This window comes from Garra rufa, chromosome 10, assembly GCF_049309525.1.
Source record: "Garra rufa chromosome 10, GarRuf1.0, whole genome shotgun sequence".
Lineage (NCBI taxonomy): Eukaryota > Metazoa > Chordata > Actinopteri > Cypriniformes > Cyprinidae > Garra > Garra rufa.
In genome coordinates, this window is record NC_133370.1 from 46,765,382 (window position 1) to 46,785,695 (window position 20,314).

At 33.1% G+C, this 20,314-nt stretch overlaps 2 protein-coding genes across 2 annotated transcripts; both read left to right on the top strand.

Annotated features, from left to right (window-relative positions):
* Positions 1-644: 644 nt before the first annotated feature.
* On the top strand, positions 645-5,212 carry LOC141344800 (exosome complex component RRP41-like). Its single transcript, XM_073849697.1, has 3 exons — positions 645-843; positions 2,190-2,396; positions 4,847-5,212. The coding sequence occupies exons 1-3, from the start codon at positions 673-675 to the stop codon at positions 5,204-5,206; spliced, it is 738 nt and encodes a 245-aa protein (XP_073705798.1). The 5' UTR covers positions 645-672; the 3' UTR covers positions 5,207-5,212.
* A 2,504-nt stretch (positions 5,213-7,716) lies between these two features.
* On the top strand, positions 7,717-20,112 carry bcl10 (BCL10 immune signaling adaptor). The gene is made up of 3 exons (XM_073849696.1): positions 7,717-7,958; positions 14,759-15,047; positions 19,703-20,112. Exons 1-3 carry the CDS (start codon positions 7,908-7,910, stop codon positions 20,110-20,112), a joined length of 750 nt encoding a protein of 249 aa, XP_073705797.1. The 5' UTR covers positions 7,717-7,907.
* The last annotated feature ends 202 nt before the right edge of the window (positions 20,113-20,314 follow it).

The window sequence follows — 20,314 nt, forward strand, 5'->3', positions numbered from 1 at the left end:
TGTTAGATTACATGTGGAAGCATCTGTTGTTTCGGTTTCTTCTTCACTTGTGTTTTGGAAATTCTGTACAGAAGATGTGTAATAGCGCATATAACAATGAACATGGATTCTCAGTGCACAAGTAGAGCTCAAGTATATTTGGACTTTTATTTAGACTAAGTATAAGTCAAGTATACTTAAATGTGGATGAAGAAGTATATAAAGCACACTTCTGAGAAGTTCATAAAAAGTAGACTGAAAGTATACTTTTCTATATATTTTTTTAAAAGAAGTGTACTAATAGCACACTTGAATAAACTTCTTTTTCGTAAAGGTATGCATGCATGGCTTGTTGTAATAAAAACAATATTGCAGACTAAGATACAGGCAAAGGTAAAAAAGAATGTTACAAATATGATGTTGAAAAGGAAGAAGGAAGAAATGTAATTTATTTATTTATTTTTATATTCGATAATATTAATTCTGCATCAGCTTCACACTCCAGCTCAGTAGCAGCGGTATTGCAGCATCAACTCCATTACTATCTGACAAGAAATATCTCAGGAAGAAAACTTCAACACTACTTACTATAGTCCAGCAGGTGGAGGTATTTACATTAGGAGACTAAAATCAACAACAGAAGAAGATCTGTGAAGAAGCCAACGCGTGTTTTCACTGAATGAATACAGTTCAATGGCGGGGCTGGAGTTGCTGTCAGATCAGGGATACCGACTAGATGGACGGAAAGCGTCCGAGCTGCGTAAAGTGCAGGCCCGCATGAGTGTGTTCGCGCAGGCGGATGGATCCGCGTATCTGGAGCAGGGAAACACTAAAGCGCTGGCAGTGGTGTATGGACCACATGAGGTGAGGGATTAAATCAGCACATCATTTCTGTAACTTATATGAATAATAATATTAAGTTATACGGTTAGTGTGTACCATATAACAGCGCCTGAATTGTTTTAAACACAATTGTAAACGTTTCCGAAAGTTTTGCTGACATAACGCAGTAATAGACACACAGTTTACCACGCGGGTGGCCCAATGTGTGTAAATAAACCGAACAATTACACTTTAAACCATTAACTTTACATTTGCAAAAATCACTTACAATGTCGTGCTCACAAATGAGCCTAAAATGTCAAATTAATCCATCTCTGTAAGCATAAAATAACATTTAAAAAGTTTTTAATTTATTACTGCATTAAATATTAGGTGCCACTTTACAATAAGTTAATTAGTTAACTATATCAGTTAAGAGTTAATAGTACTTTAACATTAATTTACTAATGCATTGTTAAAATTACAAGTTGTTTTTGTTACCATTAGTTAATGCACTCTGTGCGAAAATTAACCATGGTTTTTCTACAAATAAAACCAAAAAACCATGGTTACTAAACTTAAACCTTAGTAACTAAAATTAACTATGGTATTTGTAGTAAAACTGTGGTTATTACAAATGGTAGTCAATATGCTAAAAAAAAACCATGGTTAATTTCCGTAACATGAACTAACAATGAACGACTGTATTTTTATTAACTAACATTAACAAAGATTAATTAATAGTGTAAGAAATGTATTGTTCATGTTAGTACATTAACTAATGCTAACAAACGACGCAATTGTAAAGTGTTCCCAAGTATTCACATTTTGTGAAAATAAAAATAATAAAAGCACTTTAAAAATCTGTTTATATTTTCTAATGCAATTTTATTTATGTTCACATATTTGTTTGGTGTAATTGTGTAATGTGCTTTTGTAAGCTTATCATTTTGTTATAATACTGTTATAATGTGGTATTTGAAGTGGTGCTATTTTTCATTGTGTGATTTTTAGTGGATTATATTAAAACCAGTTAGGACTTTGAACCACAAATGTTATAAAACTTATAATAAAAGTAATCCAAAAAGTTTAAAAGGCAAAAATGTACAAAAATATTACATATGGATAGATCAGCCTCCGGTTTCGCATGCAAAGGTGTAAACCTAATCCTAGACTAAAATGTAAGTCTGAACTGTTTCAACTGAAAGAGACTTGCACTGACTGATGTAAAAAATATATCAGTGCCTTTTTTTTTGTTTCAAAATGCACACCAGTAATGATTTTTTTGCAAAGCATGTTTATAAAAAATGACTTGTCCTAATTGAACCTGCTGTTTGTGTCACTTTTCCATACTCTGGCCACAATTAAGTTTTTCTGCCTCCCTGCAGGTGCGAGGTTCTCGGAGTAAAACGCTGCATGATCGCGCGGTCATTAACTGTCAGTACAGCATGGCCACATTCAGCACAGCTGAGAGGAAGAGACGTCCACATGGAGACCGCAAGTCTAGCGAGATGAGCCTTCATCTCAAACAGACCTTTGAAGCTGCGGTTCTCACTGAGCTCTACCCACGATCACAAATCGACATCTATGTTAAGGTATGAGCACTCAATTAAAACCTCTATCTATTTATCTATCCATCTATCTATTTAATTGGTTGTGTTCAACTTCACTAACCTGTAGTAGCCTAGAAAGATATTGTATGTTATTATTTTTTCTGCGTTTACTGACATCAGTCCTAATCATAATTACCAAAAATGCATTTATTTTCAGAATTTTAATACTGATTTTTTTTCCTACAAGGTCAAAAAGGAGACAATTTTTAGAATCTTTATTTATTTATAATACCTTACTTTACTATTAACTGCAATAGCACTGCCCACAAAATCGCATATTGGTTTATGTATATCGAAAGTTTATCTTACAAATTTGTTCTTTTGATACCTTTGTTAGTTTAAAAAAATGAAAGATCAAACAGAACTTATAAAAGATTACAAGGAAATTTCTTAGCATATTCTTCCTTTCCAAAGCTACTCAAAGTACAATTACATTGTGTTTTATTGACTAACAAAATTGCCCATTCCTTCCCTCTCGTCTTGTACTGTAGATTAAATGTGTAATAAAGCAGTGTTTATAAGTGCAGCACTGGTTTGTTCACGGTGGTTACCTTGAAAACACCTCTATTTCTGCTGTTCCATAAGCGCCACCTGCTGTCAGCAAAAAAAAATGCTTTTCTTACTTTACCAAAATATCTAAAAATTCTTAAATCAAGAAGGATTTTCTAGACAAGTAAAAATTGTCTTGTTTAGAGAAAAAAAACACGTCCATATTAAGTGTGTTTTTTCTTGAAACAAGCTAAATAATCTGCCAGTGGGTTGAGAAAAATAATCTTGTTTTCTGTTTGAAATAAGATTTTTTTGCTTAAGATTTAGCTTGTTCTACGCAAAAACTTAATTTTGACTTGATTTTTATAAAAACAAGAAAATATTGTTTTACGTGTCTAGAAAATCCTTCTTGATTTAAGAATTTTTAGATATTTTGGCTGGAAACAAGACAAAAAAATGCTCTTTTTCAGCCTGTCTGCTGTTTTTGTTCAAACCAATGAAAAACAGGACACGTTTGTTTGTAAATCTTAACTGGTAGATGGAAAACAAACTAATGTGCATTCTAAAAATCATGATATTATTTTTTTTTATGCAATTTTATCTCTAATAACAACAGATATGTAAAATAATTCTGATTAAAGAAACTTTAAATAAATTTAAATAGGGCTGCACGATAAATCGAAATGAAATCCCAATTAATCAAAAGCTGCGATTGTCATGCATATCTTCAGTGAAGCAAGGTTCTGTGATCAGCATTAAATCTCCATCTAAAGGCCCGAGGGTGCTTAACAAAATTGGCCACTGCCTTCCTCTCGTCTTGTACTGTAGATTAAATGTCTAATAAAGCAGTGTTTATAAGTGCAGCACTGGTTTGTTCACGGTGGTTACCTTGAAAACACCTCTATTTCTGCTGTTCCATAAACGCCACCTGCTGTCAGCAAAAAAAAAATGCTTTTCTTACTTTACCAAAATATCTAAAAAATTCTTAAATCAAGAAGGATTTTCTAGACAAGTAAAAATTGTCTTGTTTAGAGAAAAAAGCACGTCCATATTAAGTGTGTTTTTTCTTGAAACAAGCGAAATAATCTGCCAGTGGGCTAAGAAAAATAATCTTGTTTTCTGTTTGAAATAAGATTTTTTTGCTTAAGATTTAGCTTGTTCTACGCAAAAACTTAATTTTGACTTGATTTTTCTAAAAACAAGAAAATATTGTTTTACGTGTCTAGAAAATCCTTCTTGATTTAAGAATTTTTAGATATTTTGGCTGGAAACAAGACAAAAAAATGCTCTTTTTCAGCCTGTCTGCTGTTTTTGTTCAAACCAAAGAAAAACAGGACACGTTTGTTTGTAAATCTTAACTGGTAGATGGAAAACAAACTAATGTGCATTCTAAAAATCATGATATGATTTTTTATGCCATTTTATCTCTAATAACAACAGATATGTAAAATAATTCTGATTAAAGAAACTTTAAATAAATTTAAATAGGGCTGCACGATAAATCGAAATGAAATCCCAATTAATCAAAAGCTGCGATTGTCGTGCATATCTTCAGTGAAGCAAGGTTGTGATCAGCATTAAATCTCCATCCAAAGGCCCGAGGGTGCTTAACAAAATTGGCCACTGCCTTCCTCTCGTCTTGTACTGTAGATTAAATGTCTAATAAAGCAGTGTTTATAAGTGCAGCTCTAATTTGTTTACAGTGGTTAACGTGAAAACGCCTCTATTTCTGCTGTTCCATAAACGCCACCTGCTGTCAGACAGTGGATTTACACTCTTTTTCAGCCTGTCTGCTGTTTTTGTTCAAACCAATGAAAAACGAGACCAAATTTTGTTGTAAATCTTAACTGGTAGATGAAAAACAAACTAATGTGCATTCAAAAAAATCATGATATGAAAATTTTATGGCATTTAATCTCCTTCCCTCTCATCTTATACTATAGATTCTGCAGGCAGATGGTGGAAACTACAGCGCTTGTGTCAATGCTGCAACTTTGGCTCTGGTGGATGCTGGCATTCCCATGCGTGACTATGTGTGCGCCTGCACTGCTGGCTTTGTGGAGGACACGCCGCTGGCTGATCTGTGTCATGCAGAGGAGAGCGGAGGAGGAACGGCACTGGCGCTGGCTCTGCTGCCTCGCAGCGGAAACATCGCCCTGCTGCAGATGGACGCCCGGCTCCACCAGGACCACTTGGACCCTTTAATAGAGGCAGCTATGACGGCGTGTAAGGGACTTAGTAAGGTCCTGGACGGCGTTGTGCGTCAGCATCTAGAAGAGGTTTCAGTTCTGACCAGAGAATGAGAAGGAGAGCAGCTTTGATGGTAAAATGTCTGTTAACTCACTGAAACAGACTGTCTATCCATTGTAAAATAAAGCCTACATTTGGCTTAAGTGAAAGATTTGAACAACAACAAAAAAATCTGGATGAAATGCTATATAGAATATCAACAGAAAACAGAAAAGATCTGCCTTTTGAAAGAGTTTTATTAAAAAGGTATGTTTCTAAACAGCTGACAACATTTTCTTTTTGTGTACCTCTGTATGCTATCGTTTTTGTTTCCCCGCTAATATAAACATTTATTCCACATCTATTTTGTACTGCTTTGTGTGAAAACATTGTGAATAAACATCAGTGTTTCCCAAATGGGAATTTCAGGGTTTTCGTGCATTGATGATGCTTTTAATTAATTAAAATTTATAAATTATACAATTTTTAATTTAAAAAAAATTTGGTTTGAAATGTGTAATGAAGCAGTGTTTATAAGTGCACCGCTGGTTTGTTTACAGTGGTTATCGTAAAAACAGATCTATTTCTGCTGTTCCATAAGCGCCACCTGCTGTCAGACAGTGGATTTAAGCTCTTTTTCAGCCTGTCTGCTGTTTTTGTTCAGACCAATGAAAAACAGGACAAAATTTTGTTGTAAATCTTAACTGGTAGGTTGAAAATCAAACTAATGTGCATTCTAAAAATCGTGATAAAATGTGTATGTGCAATTTTATCTCTAATAACATATGTTAAATAATTCTGATTTAAAAAAAAAACATTTAAATAGATCAAAAAATGATTTTGGAGAAAACATGTAAATAGATCATTAAATTTCTGATCCAAGACGTTCATGTCTTTCTTTCTACAGTCGATAAGAAAAGGTTTTGTGATTTAAAAAGTATTCAAATTTGATTTTTTTTTTTTTAAATATGAAATGGCCGATTGTTTCTCTAGATAAGATGCCTTTTTTCAGCTGGGATCATGTATAGCCCTTTGAAGCTGCATTAAAATTGCAATTTGGATCTTAAACCCATTGGTCAACTCCATTAACTGAAGAAAGAAAGACATGAACATCTTGGATGACATATGGGTGAGTGAAATTATTAGGAAATTTTATTCTGGAAGTGAACACAGCCCAGCAGGGGGAGCCCTTTGTCTTTTGGCCAGCTTCTATTTGTACGTAAATTATATGACATTGTGTCATATCTTAACCTTTGCATTACATTTATATAAATGCTAAAGCAACTATGCTTAATAAAATGAAACATAGCTTATAAAGTGCAATTATAACTAAAAGAAAGCACCACAGCATGTATGTTATTCTGTTAAAATAAATATAGAAATATTAATAATCTTGTATAATTTGTCAAAGTAAAAAAAAATATTTGAACATGTTGAAAGAGACAATGTGTGTAAATGATAGAGTAATTCAATGCAAAAAAAAAAGGCTTTTATCAAACGTTTTTTACTATACTGATAGCACCTATGTCAACATTTGGTGGTTCAAATGCCCATGTGAGGTGAAGTTTTTAAAGTATATTTTAGTGCGTGATTTTCATAGTCTGGTAACTGCTGTTTTCAGGCTTGTCACATCCATAACAGTGCATATTCCTCAAATAGACACATCAAAATTTAAATAAAGTAACAATTATATGTTCTGTGAGGATCCATCGCTTCTTTATTTGTTGGGTGTTATTGCATCTGTTTTGTGCATTTTAACTCGCAGAATTCCTACAAAGTATGTAGTCTTTCAAAAACTCATTTTTTTTTGTCATAATAATCCATAATCCATGATTATTTCCCTTTTTTAACATAGAAACTTGTGCATTGATTGATATTTTTCTGATGTTTAGACTCTATCAACAAGGGTTTCTTAAAATATAAACATATGTTGGTAATACATTCTCTAAGCATTTATGCGTCAAGTCCATAACGCAAAATTTCACTTCCATAATGCTGGAATTGGCCAAAAACATTGACATTCTGGTCAACTGATGATTTTGTAGATTTGGTATGCTATACAATATTTTTTTTATCTATTTTTGATATCTATATCTGTATTCTATACCTTTTGTGTTACCACAAGACTGAATCTTTATTATTAAGTTTTGCTCTGCTACAAGCAACTAACCCTAAGCAAACCCTAATCTTAACCCTATAGTATGTTGTTAATAATTACACTGTAACAAAGACATCTCAAAATAAAATGCAACCAGACACAGTAAATAAATAATGAATCTGAAATAAAAGAAACAGAAAGAATTATCAGAAGAATTCAGAAGTGTAAGAAAAATCATCAAATGATTCTTCAGGTGGTTCATAATGTGTTAATGTGACACACTGACCTATAAAACAGTTTCCATCCAGTTCTGGGTGAGTCTTTATTTCCAGCTTGGTGAATAAATCGTAATAAAACGTTTATAACTTGTTATGCTGCACTTGACGTGTGAAATAGTCCTCCATAACGCGCTTTGCTGTGATGATGATGAGCGATGCGCGTGCACGATGACGTAAGTGCGCCTATGTATGTATCAAATAAGGAAGTCGGAGATTCGGTAGTTCCCCTTTACTTTAAAAGAACTATTAGTTCGGTCAAAACCAGTTCGGACTTCGCCACCACATGTTCATAAAACTGTAGTCTTTTTCACGCGTGTCTCCTTTTATGTTGAGTCCGTAGTCATATTTTTTTACCGGAACTAGTCGAAAACTCAAAAAAGGTGAAAAACAGACGACAGGATGGATGTTACTCACCTGACGGAGGACGAAATGGCCGATATAAAGAAGGAAGTAAGTATCTCGTGTATGAAGGTGGGTTAAACAAATAAGATGCCACGAGTGTGTGAACATGTTAGTGAGTTCGGCAGGTTATGCGTTGTTTTGAGCTGGAAGTGAAAGAGGTGCAAGTTCTCTATTGATCCGCTGACCATAAACCGATCGACCTGCTCAATATATGAAAAGTGGAAACGACTAATGTGAATCGCTAAATTACTTCTAGGAAAGGAGTTCATTAAGTTTTTATACACTCCTTTTACTACAGAGTTGATAACCTCTAAAAATATCATACTAATAAAGTCCACACTTACACTTTCAGCCACACTTGTGTATTAACTAGACTGTGAGACAAGTGAAATGAAGATTAAGTGTTTGTCCAGTGTATTTATTAAATGTGTAATTCTGAATTTTTGCTTTTAAAAACAATAGCTTACATTACACATTATTCCTACCAGTCTAGCACTTCTGCTGCTTCTCTACAAAACAAAACAAAAAAGTTGCAAAATCGCACTAAAAATGCTTGTCATGAAATCACAGGAGAGTGCTAGCCAATCATAAAGCTTGGAGATGTTGCAAGTAACTGATTATGTCTACTTCCCCACTAACTAGTAGACAAATATCAGAATGGGTGCATGCGAAATCACATACTTCCTTACCAGAGCTGGGTAGATTACTTACAAATTGTAATTTGTTACTGATTTCAAATTACATGGCAAAAAATGTTGTTAGTAGGGGTGGGCAATATGGCAAAAATATCACGATTTATGATTTTATCACAATTCTTTGTCATGTTGGTTTTACTATTTTGCAAGTTGTCTGAGCAGTACATCCAAAAAAAACAAAAAGCAAAACAAAGCCTTTTAAAGGATTACTATTGCCAAAATGCAACCTGGGCTGTTTTTTTTTCTTTTCTAAAAGCATAATTACGACAAACGAGCCGTTTTTGAGATTGACCGTGATTTCGTTTTGTTTTCAATGGCCGGTGAATGGGAGTACTAGGGGCATAAATTTGAGTGCATCAAAATCGATATTTTTACACTAAGAAGGCTCGACACACCATGAAACTTTGCTTGAAGTATCCTTAAAGGATAACTATTGCCAAAATGCAACCTGGGCTGTTTTTTTTTTTACTGTAAACAAGACAAAAATATATCTAAAAGCATAATTACGACAAACGAGCCGTTTTTGAGATTGACCGTGATTTCGTTTTGTTTTCAATGTTCGGTGAATGGGAGTACTAGGGGCATAAATTTGAGAGCATCAAAATCGATATTTTTACACTAAGAAGGCTCGACACACCATGAAAATTTGCTCGAAGTATCGCCTGGGTCTCTACACATGAACTCCAGCATTGAGAACATTGTTTGTGCACACAGTTTACTAAAAAAAAAGTTTTTGAACAACTCACTTTCACTGTTTGAGTTTCCGCTCGCGGCCGTCTTGCCAGTCAAGAGATGTCGATCTCCGAATGCGAATGAATGGACTCCATAGGACGAAATATTAGGCTTATATGAGGCTCTTTTTACAACTAGAAGGTTAATATTGTTTTTCACTTGCGACAAAACAACGAATTAGCCGTGCATTTATATGGAAATATGCTTTAGGAGCTATCCATCCTCGCATTCGGAGATCGACATCTCTTGACTGGCAAGACGGCCGCGAGCGGAAACTCAGTGAAAGTGAGTTGTTCAAAAACTTTCTTTTTGGTAAACTCTGTGTACACAAACAATGTTCTCAATGCTGGAGTTCATGTGTAGAGACCCAGGCGATACTTCGAGCAAAGTTTCATGGTGTGTCGAGCCTTCTTAGTGTTGTAAAAATATAGATTTTGATGCGCTCAAGTTTATGCCCCTAGTACTCCCATTCACCGGCCATTGACTACAAAACGAAATCACGGTCAATCTCAAAAACAGCTCATTTGTCGTAATTTTGCTTTAAGATATAAGTTTGTCTCGTTTACAGTAAAAAAAAACAGCCCAGGTTGCATTTTGGCAATAGTTATCCTTTAAGGTAACAAAGTGTATAAAAATAAAAATAAAATAAAAAAGAATGGCAGATATTTAGGACAAAGTGTAAAGTTAACTATGTTAAGTAATACAAATATAGTTTATGTATTTAATCCTATTTTATTAACCAGAGTCTTTGCTTCTGACCTTCAATGATCCAATGCATCCATACTAACAAGCAAACATTACTCAAAACTATTATTTATTTTTCTTTTTTTTAATTGCTGAAGAGAGTTGAATTTTCTTCTTTTGCGGTCTACTGTACAGACGTGAATTTATTTTCCTTCAGCCTGAGGCTTTTGGTGTGAAAAGGCTTTTACATTTGCCAAAAAATAGAACTTTTTTATAAAAGTAATGCAAAAGTAACATCACGCTTTACTTTCCATTAAAAGTAACCAAGTAACGTAATTAGTTACTTTTTTAGTGAGTAACTCAATATTGTAATGCATTACTTTTAAAAGTAACTTTCCCAACACTGTTTATCAAATTGATTTAAATAGGATAGTCTATCCATATTGGAATACAAATACAAAGAGTAAGAAAATATATTTCACAACATGAAGTGCATTAAATATTATATTACGTGAAGTTTTCCCAATCTGGTGTTTGTGAATGAACTGCAGTGGATTTAATTAATTAAATCATAAAAACATGTTATATTAAAATAAATCATTTTTAAAATCAATCAAAATTAAAAACTTACAAAAAAATATATATTGTATTTGTTTACCTCCATGTCATGTGACCATAACCAACATCAGATAACCAATAAACATGTAAATGTGATACTTAATTATTTAAATATTTATTTAAAAATCTCAGGGTAACTTTAAGTAAAAATATAAGGTTAAAGAGGACCAAATGACAAAAAAGTTTTTTTCTTTGAATGTGTTTGAAAGACAAAAGCCTTTCAAAGACATAAATTCATGGTTAAAAAACCTACACATGATCATTCAAATAAAAAAATCAACGTGTAGTCGATGCAATATTGAAACACTTCTTAAAGCTGAAATGATTGTTGAGAAATGATCTTCATGTGAATGTCCACAAAACTTGAAAACTTTCTGAATGTATACAAGCGGTAGGCTATTTTAGAAAGTGACATTTAAAAGACAAAGAGCAATTAGTGAAAAACATTAAATTATGAATATTTTATTGCTATTGTGTAAATAATGTGTAATCATGCAATCTATAAAAAAGTATTTTAAAATGTAATTTAGACTAATTACAAGTGCTTAATTTTTTAAATCTGATTACATAATCCTGATTGCATGTAATCAGTTACTACCCAGCTCTGTTCCCTACTATATAGCAGGCAAAAAACAATATGTGTCAAAAGAAGTATGTCAGAATTCACAGTAGATAGATAGATATAAAAAGAGTAGTTAGCAAAAAGTACCTGGCTGACCTGCTACTTCCTGCTTGATTCTGAAATGTATAGCTGCGTCTCATTTCCGAGGCTGCATCCTCTAGAGATCGCATTTGTAGGCTGCATACATCATTTAAAAAAGTAACCATAATAAAATGAACTGTTAAGCCTTGTGAGGTGTAAAATACTGTAATTTCTTTTTTACTTGCAAGTTAACAGTTACATTTCTTTCTCCCAATGACATATGCAGCTTTCAAATGCGACCTCCGGAGGACGCAGCCTCCGAAATGAGACGCAGATTGTATACAATGGACATTTTACTCTCCCATGTGGCCACGTGACAGTAACAACATGAGGAATGCAGTGCATCCAGATTACATTCATACACACATTCATATTATATTTTTGGTGTTTTTTTTTTATTTTATTTTGTAAGCAAAGAGGAAGATGGAGGCAAAAATGCCAAAAATAAATCTTAAAAAAGAATTGTCCATTTTAATAGACTTTACATCTTTAAATCTCTTAGTAAGAACAAGCAAACAATGCAATATTCATACAATCCCAAAAAAAGAGCAGCTGTTGTGTAGTGCAGCGTACAGTAGAGCTATAAAGTAACACAACAGAGGACTGACTCTGTCTCTGGCTAACCTAGCTAGACCCAACAACATGTTTTTCAATCAATGGAAAATGGGTAACTTTGGAAATGTCATTTGCCTGTATGTGTTAAAATTTATGGAAACTTGTTTCCACCACAGGATAAAAATTAAAAAAGGTAATTGTGACTTTTATCTCACAATCCTGACAATCCTTGAGTTTGTATCTTGCAAGTCTGAGTTTATCTTACAATCCACACTTTTTTTCACAATTCTACATTTTATTTCCCAATTCTGAGTTTATATCTCAAAATTCAGACTTTGTTTTTCACAAATTTGACTTTATATCTCAAAATGTGGCCTTTGTTTCTCTTATATCTGAGTGTATATTTCACAATTCGAATGAGTGCTAGCGCTGTTTACTTTTACTTTCGATTTTGCGATAACGCACACTCTGTGTAAAGGGAGCAGCACATCTTATAATAGATATTTGTCAGTGAGTACAAGATTGCAGCAAATCCTCCAGTCTATGTTTGTAATCTCTCTTTACTTTCGACCTGTGATCAGTCAAATCTAAAGGTCATTGTACACTGAGTCCGATTTTCGTATGCGTTTTTTTTTTTTAGTTTTTCTCATATTCGCCATCCTTATCAAAATGCTTATTACGGGTGTGAAAATGCAGAAAATCAAACACGATCCGAATTTTTTTTATGACGGACGAAAGTTTCAGAGGCAGTGTGTAAACTCGATTAACATAACCTGTATATATTTTTTTTTTTTACGTGCAAAAATCTCAGACGAAAATTTCGTACTCATGTGTGCAATGACATTAACTCCAGCAGTTAGTGTTGGATGCAGGGTTGCCAAGTCCGCGTTTTTCCCCACAGAATTGGTCTACTTTTAAACTGTTGCCATGGGTTGATTTCCCCCAGTTATTTAAAGGTTTTAAATATTGCAGAAATTAAATTTCAATAAAAAATAATTTTTGTTTTGTTGTACACCGTTAAGTAAGATCTTTAGAGTTTTTGCAAAATAAATATGTTGAGAATGCATACTCTCCCATGTCTCTTTTTGATAAGGATACCTTCCATTTACTTATTATATTATAAAAATATTAACTTTATTCACATTCTAAAGGGACAGGACAGGCTACTCCTCCCAAAATGTACCAAAAAAAGTAATACCGTGATATTATACCGTCACCTTTCAAAAGATGAAAAATACCGTGATATTAATTTTAGGTCATATCGCCCACCCCTAGTTCTGACATACTTTTTTCAATTCTGAGTTTATATTCAATTTTGAATTTAAATCTCAAATGTGGACTTTGTTTCTCTTATATGTGAGTGTATATTTCACAATTCTACATTTATATTTCTTAATTCAGAGTTTGTCTCAAAATTTTCACAATTTTTAGTTTATATATCAAAATGCAGACTTTGTTTTTTTTACAGTTTTGAGTTTAAATCTCAAAATGCAGACTTAATTTCCCTCAAATCTGAGTTTATATTTCACAATTCTAAATTTATATTTCTCAATTCTGACTTTTTCGCAATTCTGAGTCTATATCTTAAAATCGTGATTTGTTTTCACAATTCCGAGTTGATGTCTCAAAATTCAGACTTTAATGCAATTCTGAATTTATTTTTCACAAATCTGAGTTTATATCTTAAAATTCAGACTTTTTTTTTTATAATTCTGACGTACTTTGTTTCAGTTCTTTGTTCATGTTAAATCTGCGTTTATATTTCATAATTCAGACTTCTCACAATTTTAAAGTTTATTTCTCACAGATCATGAGTTTTTGTTTCCACCATGAAATAAGCAATTAAAATGTCTTTGTGACGTTTTATCCCACAATTCTCACTTTTTGTGCTATATTTTCTCTTGAATCTGAGCTAACATTTCACAATTCTACATTTATATTTCTAATTTCTAACTTAATTTTTTTGCAATTCTGAGTTTATATCTCAAAATGCAGACATTTTTCTCTGAAAGCGAAGTTTATATTTCACAAATCTACATTTATATTTCTCAATTCTGACTTTATATCTTAAAATCCGTATTTTTTCAAAATTACAAGTTCAAAATTCAGACTTTTCTGCTCAGAATTACTATTTTTTTGTGACTGCAATTGTGAGTTAATGCCTTGCAAATCCTGACTTTTTTTTTCTTGTCAGATATAAACTCTAAAATCACGTTTTTTGTTTAGTTTTTTTATTCTGTGGTGGAAACAGTACATCAAAGAATTTGTGCTTCAAACCAGTTTAAATCTCAAATTGTGGACTTTATTTTTTTTTTTTTTTTCTTAAATCTGAGTTTACATTTCACAATTCTAAATGTATTTTTCTCAATTCTGGCTTACTTTTCACAGTTTTGAGTGTATATCTCAAAATCAACTTTGCAATAAGCTTAAATTTCACAATTTTACATTTATATTTCTCAATTCGGACTTTTTTCTAATTCTGAGTTTATATCTTAAAATCCGTATTTTTTCAAAACTATGTTTTTTGTGACTGCAATTGTGAGTTAATGCCTTGCAAATTCTGACTTTTTTTTCTTGTCAGATATAAACTCTAAAATCACCTTTTTTATTTTTTTATCCTGCGGTGGAAACAGTCTTCCATAAAATACTGCTCACCAGTACATCAATGAATTTGTGCTTCAAACTTGCTTTAACCAGTGCATCGCATGCTTGTCAACCACAACACAACCACAACCCTTTGCATAATATAGACTGTGGGCAGCACCAATCTATTTTTGCAATTACATTTGTTTGTTGCAAAAATATTACTTCATGACTTCAGCCGTTAAATATTTCCCCTTGGTTTTTCTTTTTCATCGTAGGCTATAGACAGGTTACGGCCATACCTGGTAGATAAGATCATTGCAGAGCGGCATTTTGATTACTTGCGCTCGAAGAAAATCCTGACGAGAGAGGACACAGAGGAGATCAGCTGCAGAACCACGAGAGGGAGACGCACTAGCAAACTGCTGGATATCCTCGCAGAAAACCCACGGGGTTTAGACATGCTAATTGAGTCCATCAAATGGGGCCGAACACTCAACTTCATCATCGCAAAGATCACCGATGAGGTGCAGCGTGTGAAAAATGAGCGACTGGAAGCTTTAAAAGGTACAAATTAACATGTTCAATTTTGATTTCAAATTTTACATCTCCTTTATGAAAATAACTGCATAAAACAACTCTTGAGTACCAAAAATCACTGAAAATGGTCAAGTTGAGTTGCTCTCAAAGGTGTATTTAAGGCACTCAGTTAATATTTCACAATTCAGACTTGTTTGTTTTGAGTTTATTTTTCACATTTTGGACTATGTTTCTTGCAAATCGGAGATTATATTAAACAATTCTCTTTTAATTTCTGAGTTTCTGTTTACTCCATGAAATAAGGAATAAAAAAGGTAATGGGTTCTTTACATCTCCTATAAGACTTGGAAGTGAACAGCCACTAATAAATGGCTAAAAATATTATTTATTTATTATATATTAATTATTTGCATATAAAGTGATTTTTCTTTTGATATTTGGAATACATTTGGAAATAAATAATACTACTGAATAGTGACTATCCCCATTTTTCTGACCATAGAGTGAAGTGGAAGTGAATAATAGTTTAGATTTGAATAATGTCATGATTATGTAACAATTGGGTCATTCCATGTCTACCCCTCGGCTCAGATTTTTTATTTTATCTGTATTTTTTATTTTTATTTTTTTTAGAAAGATGAACATATATGGTGATAAAAGCCAAAATATTAAATATCACAGATCTGTATTTCCCAAGTAATGCACTATTTTGTAGAAAGGGTTTAAAATGACAATTTTCACCTGAGATTTGGAGCCAAATAAGAGGCTTTAGAAAGCTGGCAGCATCAGTATTTTATTTTTACACAGAGGATGATAGGTCTGTCAGTAAAATCTGTCAACTTTAGCAATTTTGGTTTCATTAAATGCTAACAGTGACAGTTCAAAAATGGCCAAAAGCATTTCTTCTAGTTCCTCATGTTTGCATGCCCGTAACTCAAGAAGTATGAAAGATATCTTTGTCCTTTTAGATTCTGGTGTGCCAATTAAAGGCCCTCAATGGTTCAATCCCAGAGATGTGGAGATTTTAATGTGGCTCTATGAGTAAACAGGACAATTGTTCACATTTTCCATGGTCAAAAACCAAATGTTTGTCATTTTACATATAGCTAATCCTTTTTTATCTGAAGAGGAACAAATAATGTCGAAACCAGAAATGTATCTCATTTTTTCTATTAGCTCTATTGCATTGAACATACCTGTTTGAATGTCATAAATATAATTTTTCCAAAGTTGTCTAACCAGTGAGTATTGAATATATGTTAATATCCTTCTAGATTTTTATTCTTAATAAACTTTTTTTGGAATCTTCATTTTAAGGCCCTATATGGTTCAGTCCCACAAATATTGGGCCACCAATGTGACTCCATATGCACATTTTTTTCGTTTTACCCATTTTTAATGGTCAATAACCAAATTTTGGTAACTTTTTAAACAGCTGATAGTTTGTGCTTAAAGAGGAATGTCTGAAAACAAATAATACTGAAACTGTTTTCCTCTATCAAAGCAATTTAATACGACACACCTCTCTGGGTGGAAATTTTACAAGTCTGTAATTCAAGAAGTGTTAAAGATATCTTGTCAGTGTGGTAACGTGTAGATACAATACTGTGTATTTCACGATATGGTAGCTTCAGAAGGTGTTAAAATGAACAAAATCCAACTATTCCTGAAACTAATTCAAATATAAATTCTCATAAATACATCTCTGAGAGCAAGTTAATCTTCCTTGACTTGACAGATTTCAGTAGATTTTGATCAACATTTTTGCCTCATGTTTGCACCTTAATATCCTTTTAGATTCTGTATCCAAACAAAGTTTCATTTTGGTATCTTAATTTTAAAGGCCTGTGATGATTAAGTGCCAGAGATTTAGAGATCTTAATGCAGCATCATGAGTAAAAAAATTTGAATACTTTATATTTCTAAAACAGAAAAAAAATGCAACAAAGAGATACATAAACATCCCCCCATTTTCCCCTTTGTGCAGTTTTAACAGCAGAAACAAATAGCTGTTCAAACATACATTGTTCACATTTTCAAGGGTCAAAAACCATATGTGGGTCATTTTACACAGAGCTGCTCCTTTGTTTTATTTAAAGAGGAATATCTGAAGAACAAATAATGTTGAAACTAGAAATGTATCTCATTTATTTCTATCTGCTCAATTGAATTGCAACATACCTGAGTGCCTTTAATATTATTTTCCAAAGTTGACACACCTGTGACTCTACAAGTGTTCAAGATATCTGAATATCCTTCAAGATTCTCATTCTTAATATACTCTTCTTTCGAAATCTTCATTTTTAAGGACCGAATGTAGGTAACTTTTTTAACTTGTTTAAAGAGGAATGTCCGAATAACAAATATCAAAACAACTGAATACAGCACACCTCTCTAAATGACAAAAGCAAACATTTTTCCTAAGTTTACTAGTATTTTATTCATGAAGTGTTAAAGATATCTTAATGTAATTTAAGATGCTTGTTTTTATGCAACTTCATTTTTAGGACCCTATATGGTTCAATGTCACAGATATTTAAGATGTCAATGTATTTGAACTCTAACTTCCATCTTCCAACTATCCCTGAAACTGATTCAAAAATAGATTGTCATAAATACACCTTGGGAGCAAGTTAATGTGCCTCAACTTGACCATTTTCAGATGAACTCAAAGAGTTGTTTTATGCCGTTATTTTGATGGAAGGAAACAAGATACAATTCTAAATTAAACATTAGTTATTCTTCAGACATTCTTGTTTAAATGCAGTAAGTATCATCTGTGTGCAAAGTGAACCATATTTTATTTTCGACCATTAAAATGGGTCAAATTTTACCATCTGAACATGGAGCTGCTTTGAAATCCCCATATCTATGAAAATTAACTATATGGGGCCTTGAAAATTAAGATTTCAAAAAGAAAGTTTATTAAAAGTAAGAATATTAAACTATATTGAATACATTTGGAGTTACAGGCATCCATATTTTGGAAAACTAATATTAATAGCACAAATGTTTTTTTAGAAAGCATTTTTAGTTTCAACATTATTTGTTCTTCAAATATTCCTCTTTAAAAGAAAAGAAGGTTTTTGACCTCTGGAAATGTGTCCAATAATTGCCAGTTTACACTTAGAGCTGTATTAGGATCTCCAAATCTCTAGGATTGAACCATCGACGGCCTTTAATATGAAAGCGCCAAAAGGAAAGTTTGTTAAGAACCAGAATCTCAAAATACATTAAGATATCTTCAATACTTCTTAAGCGGCAGGCATGCAAACTTGAGGCAAAAAAAAAAAAATTTTTGAACTGTCACTGTTGGTATACAAACCAACAAAGCTTGCTAAAGGCAACATATTTTACTAATAGACCTACCAATCTCTGTGTAAAAATAAAATAATGATGCTGCCAGCTTTCTAAAGTCATTTTACACCCCTGTAAATTGGCTCCAAATATCGGGTCAAACTTTGCTGTGTGAACATATTTGGTTTTCAACCACTAAAAATGGGTCAAATTTAACCATCTGAACATGGAGCTGCTTTGAAATCCCCATATCTACGAAAATTAACTATATGGGGCCTTGAAAATTAAGATTTCAAAAAGAAAGTTTATTAAAAGTAAGAATCTAAAAGGATTTTAAACTATATTGAATACATTTGGAGATACAGGCATCCAAATTTTGGAAAACGAATATTAATAGCACAATTTTTTTTTTTTTTTTAAGAAAACATTTTTAGTTTCAACATTATTTGTTCTTCAGATATTCCTCTTTAAAAGAAAAAGAAGTATCAGCTGTATGTAAAATGACCCACATTTGGTTCTTGACCACTGAAAATGTGTCCAATAATTGCCAGTTTACACTTAGAGCTGTATTAGGATCTCCACATCTCTAGGATTGAACCTTCGAGGACCTTTAATATAAAAGCACCAAAAGGAAAGTTTGTTAAGAACCAGAATCTCAAAGGACATTAAGATATCTTCAATACTTCTTAAGCTGCAGGCATGCAAACTTAAGGCAAAAAACACAATACGTGATTTTTTGCCATTTTTGATCTGTCACAGTTGGTATAAAATGAAACAAAGCATGCTAAAGTCAACATATTTTACTAGTAGACCTACCAATCTCTGTGTAAAAATAAAATTATAATGCTGCCAGCTTTCTAAAGTCATTTTTACACCCTTGTAAATTGGCTCCAAATCTCGGGTCAAACTTTGCTGGGTGTAAAATGACCCACATTTGGTTTTTGACCACTGAAAATGTGTCCAATAATTGGCAGTTTGCACATAAGATCTCCACATCTCTAGGATTGAACCAGCGACAGCCTTTAATATAAAAGCACCAAAAGGAAAGTTTGTTAAGAACCAGAATCTCAAAGGACATTAAGAATAACATTATTTTTTTTTTGCCATTTTTGATCTGTCACAGTTGGTATACAATGAAACAAAGATTGCTCAAGTCAACATATTTTACTAATAGACCTCCCAATCTATGTGTAAAAATAAAACGATAATGCTGCCAGCTTTCTAAAGTTTACACCCCTGTAAATTGGCTCCAAATCTAAGATACACAATAGTGTATTACCCAGCAAATACACATCTGAGACATTTAATATTTTGGCTTCCAGCATTATTTATGCTAAAAAGTGTTTGTGACCTGATCAATGTTTTTTTTTTTTTATGTTTTGCAGCAGGGTCCTCGGCTAATTCAGGTTGTCCAAACACAAAAGCAGCAACCAATGACTTCTCCAAAATGGACTCGGACTATGACAAGTACTCCACTATATGCTACCATCCCGAAGGGGAAGGAAGTCCGTCGTCCTCTGTCGCCACGGGTTCCTTTAACCTGCGTTACGGATCGGGTCGAGTGAACGAGGCTCTGTCGGTGTGTGGAGGTGCAGGGAGCATGAACGTGTCCTCCACCATCTCAAGCCTGCCTAAACCTGGAGACCCTGGAGCTCCAGCGCTACCCGAGGAGCCCGATATGGACGTCCAGGATATAGATGCTGCTGTTTGTGGAAGTACAGGAAGCAGCAGCGGGGATGCTAATTTCCAGCCGCTGCGCTCACGTTCTTTATCTCCGATGCCTTACGTGTCGTAACGCAACATTTCAATGCTATCACCCGAATTCCATCAATGTGTAAGATTCAGAACATTTTACAAAAAAATAGTCTTTCACAAGCACTGTCAAACTGAAAAACATATTTTTTCTACTTGTTACAATTGCTTAATTAAAATAAGTTAAAGCAACACACTTGCTGAACATTTTGTTTTTACTTTACTTAATGCATTATAAAGGTATT

Bases quoted from the DNA above. Each gene is read 5' to 3' on its own strand.
- LOC141344800 (XM_073849697.1), top strand. From the start codon at position 673: ATGGCGGGGCTGGAGTTGCTGTCAGATCAGGGATACCGACTAGATGGA. The intron at 844-2,189 runs GTGAGGGATTAA...GCCTCCCTGCAG, and splicing joins TGGTGTATGGACCACATGAG to GTGCGAGGTTCTCGGAGTAA. The intron at 2,397-4,846 runs GTATGAGCACTC...CTTATACTATAG, and splicing joins AAATCGACATCTATGTTAAG to ATTCTGCAGGCAGATGGTGG.
- bcl10 (XM_073849696.1), top strand. From the start codon at position 7,908: ATGGATGTTACTCACCTGACGGAGGACGAAATGGCCGATATAAAGAAG. The intron at 7,959-14,758 runs GTAAGTATCTCG...TTTTCATCGTAG, and splicing joins TGGCCGATATAAAGAAGGAA to GCTATAGACAGGTTACGGCC. The intron at 15,048-19,702 runs GTACAAATTAAC...TATGTTTTGCAG, and splicing joins GCGACTGGAAGCTTTAAAAG to CAGGGTCCTCGGCTAATTCA.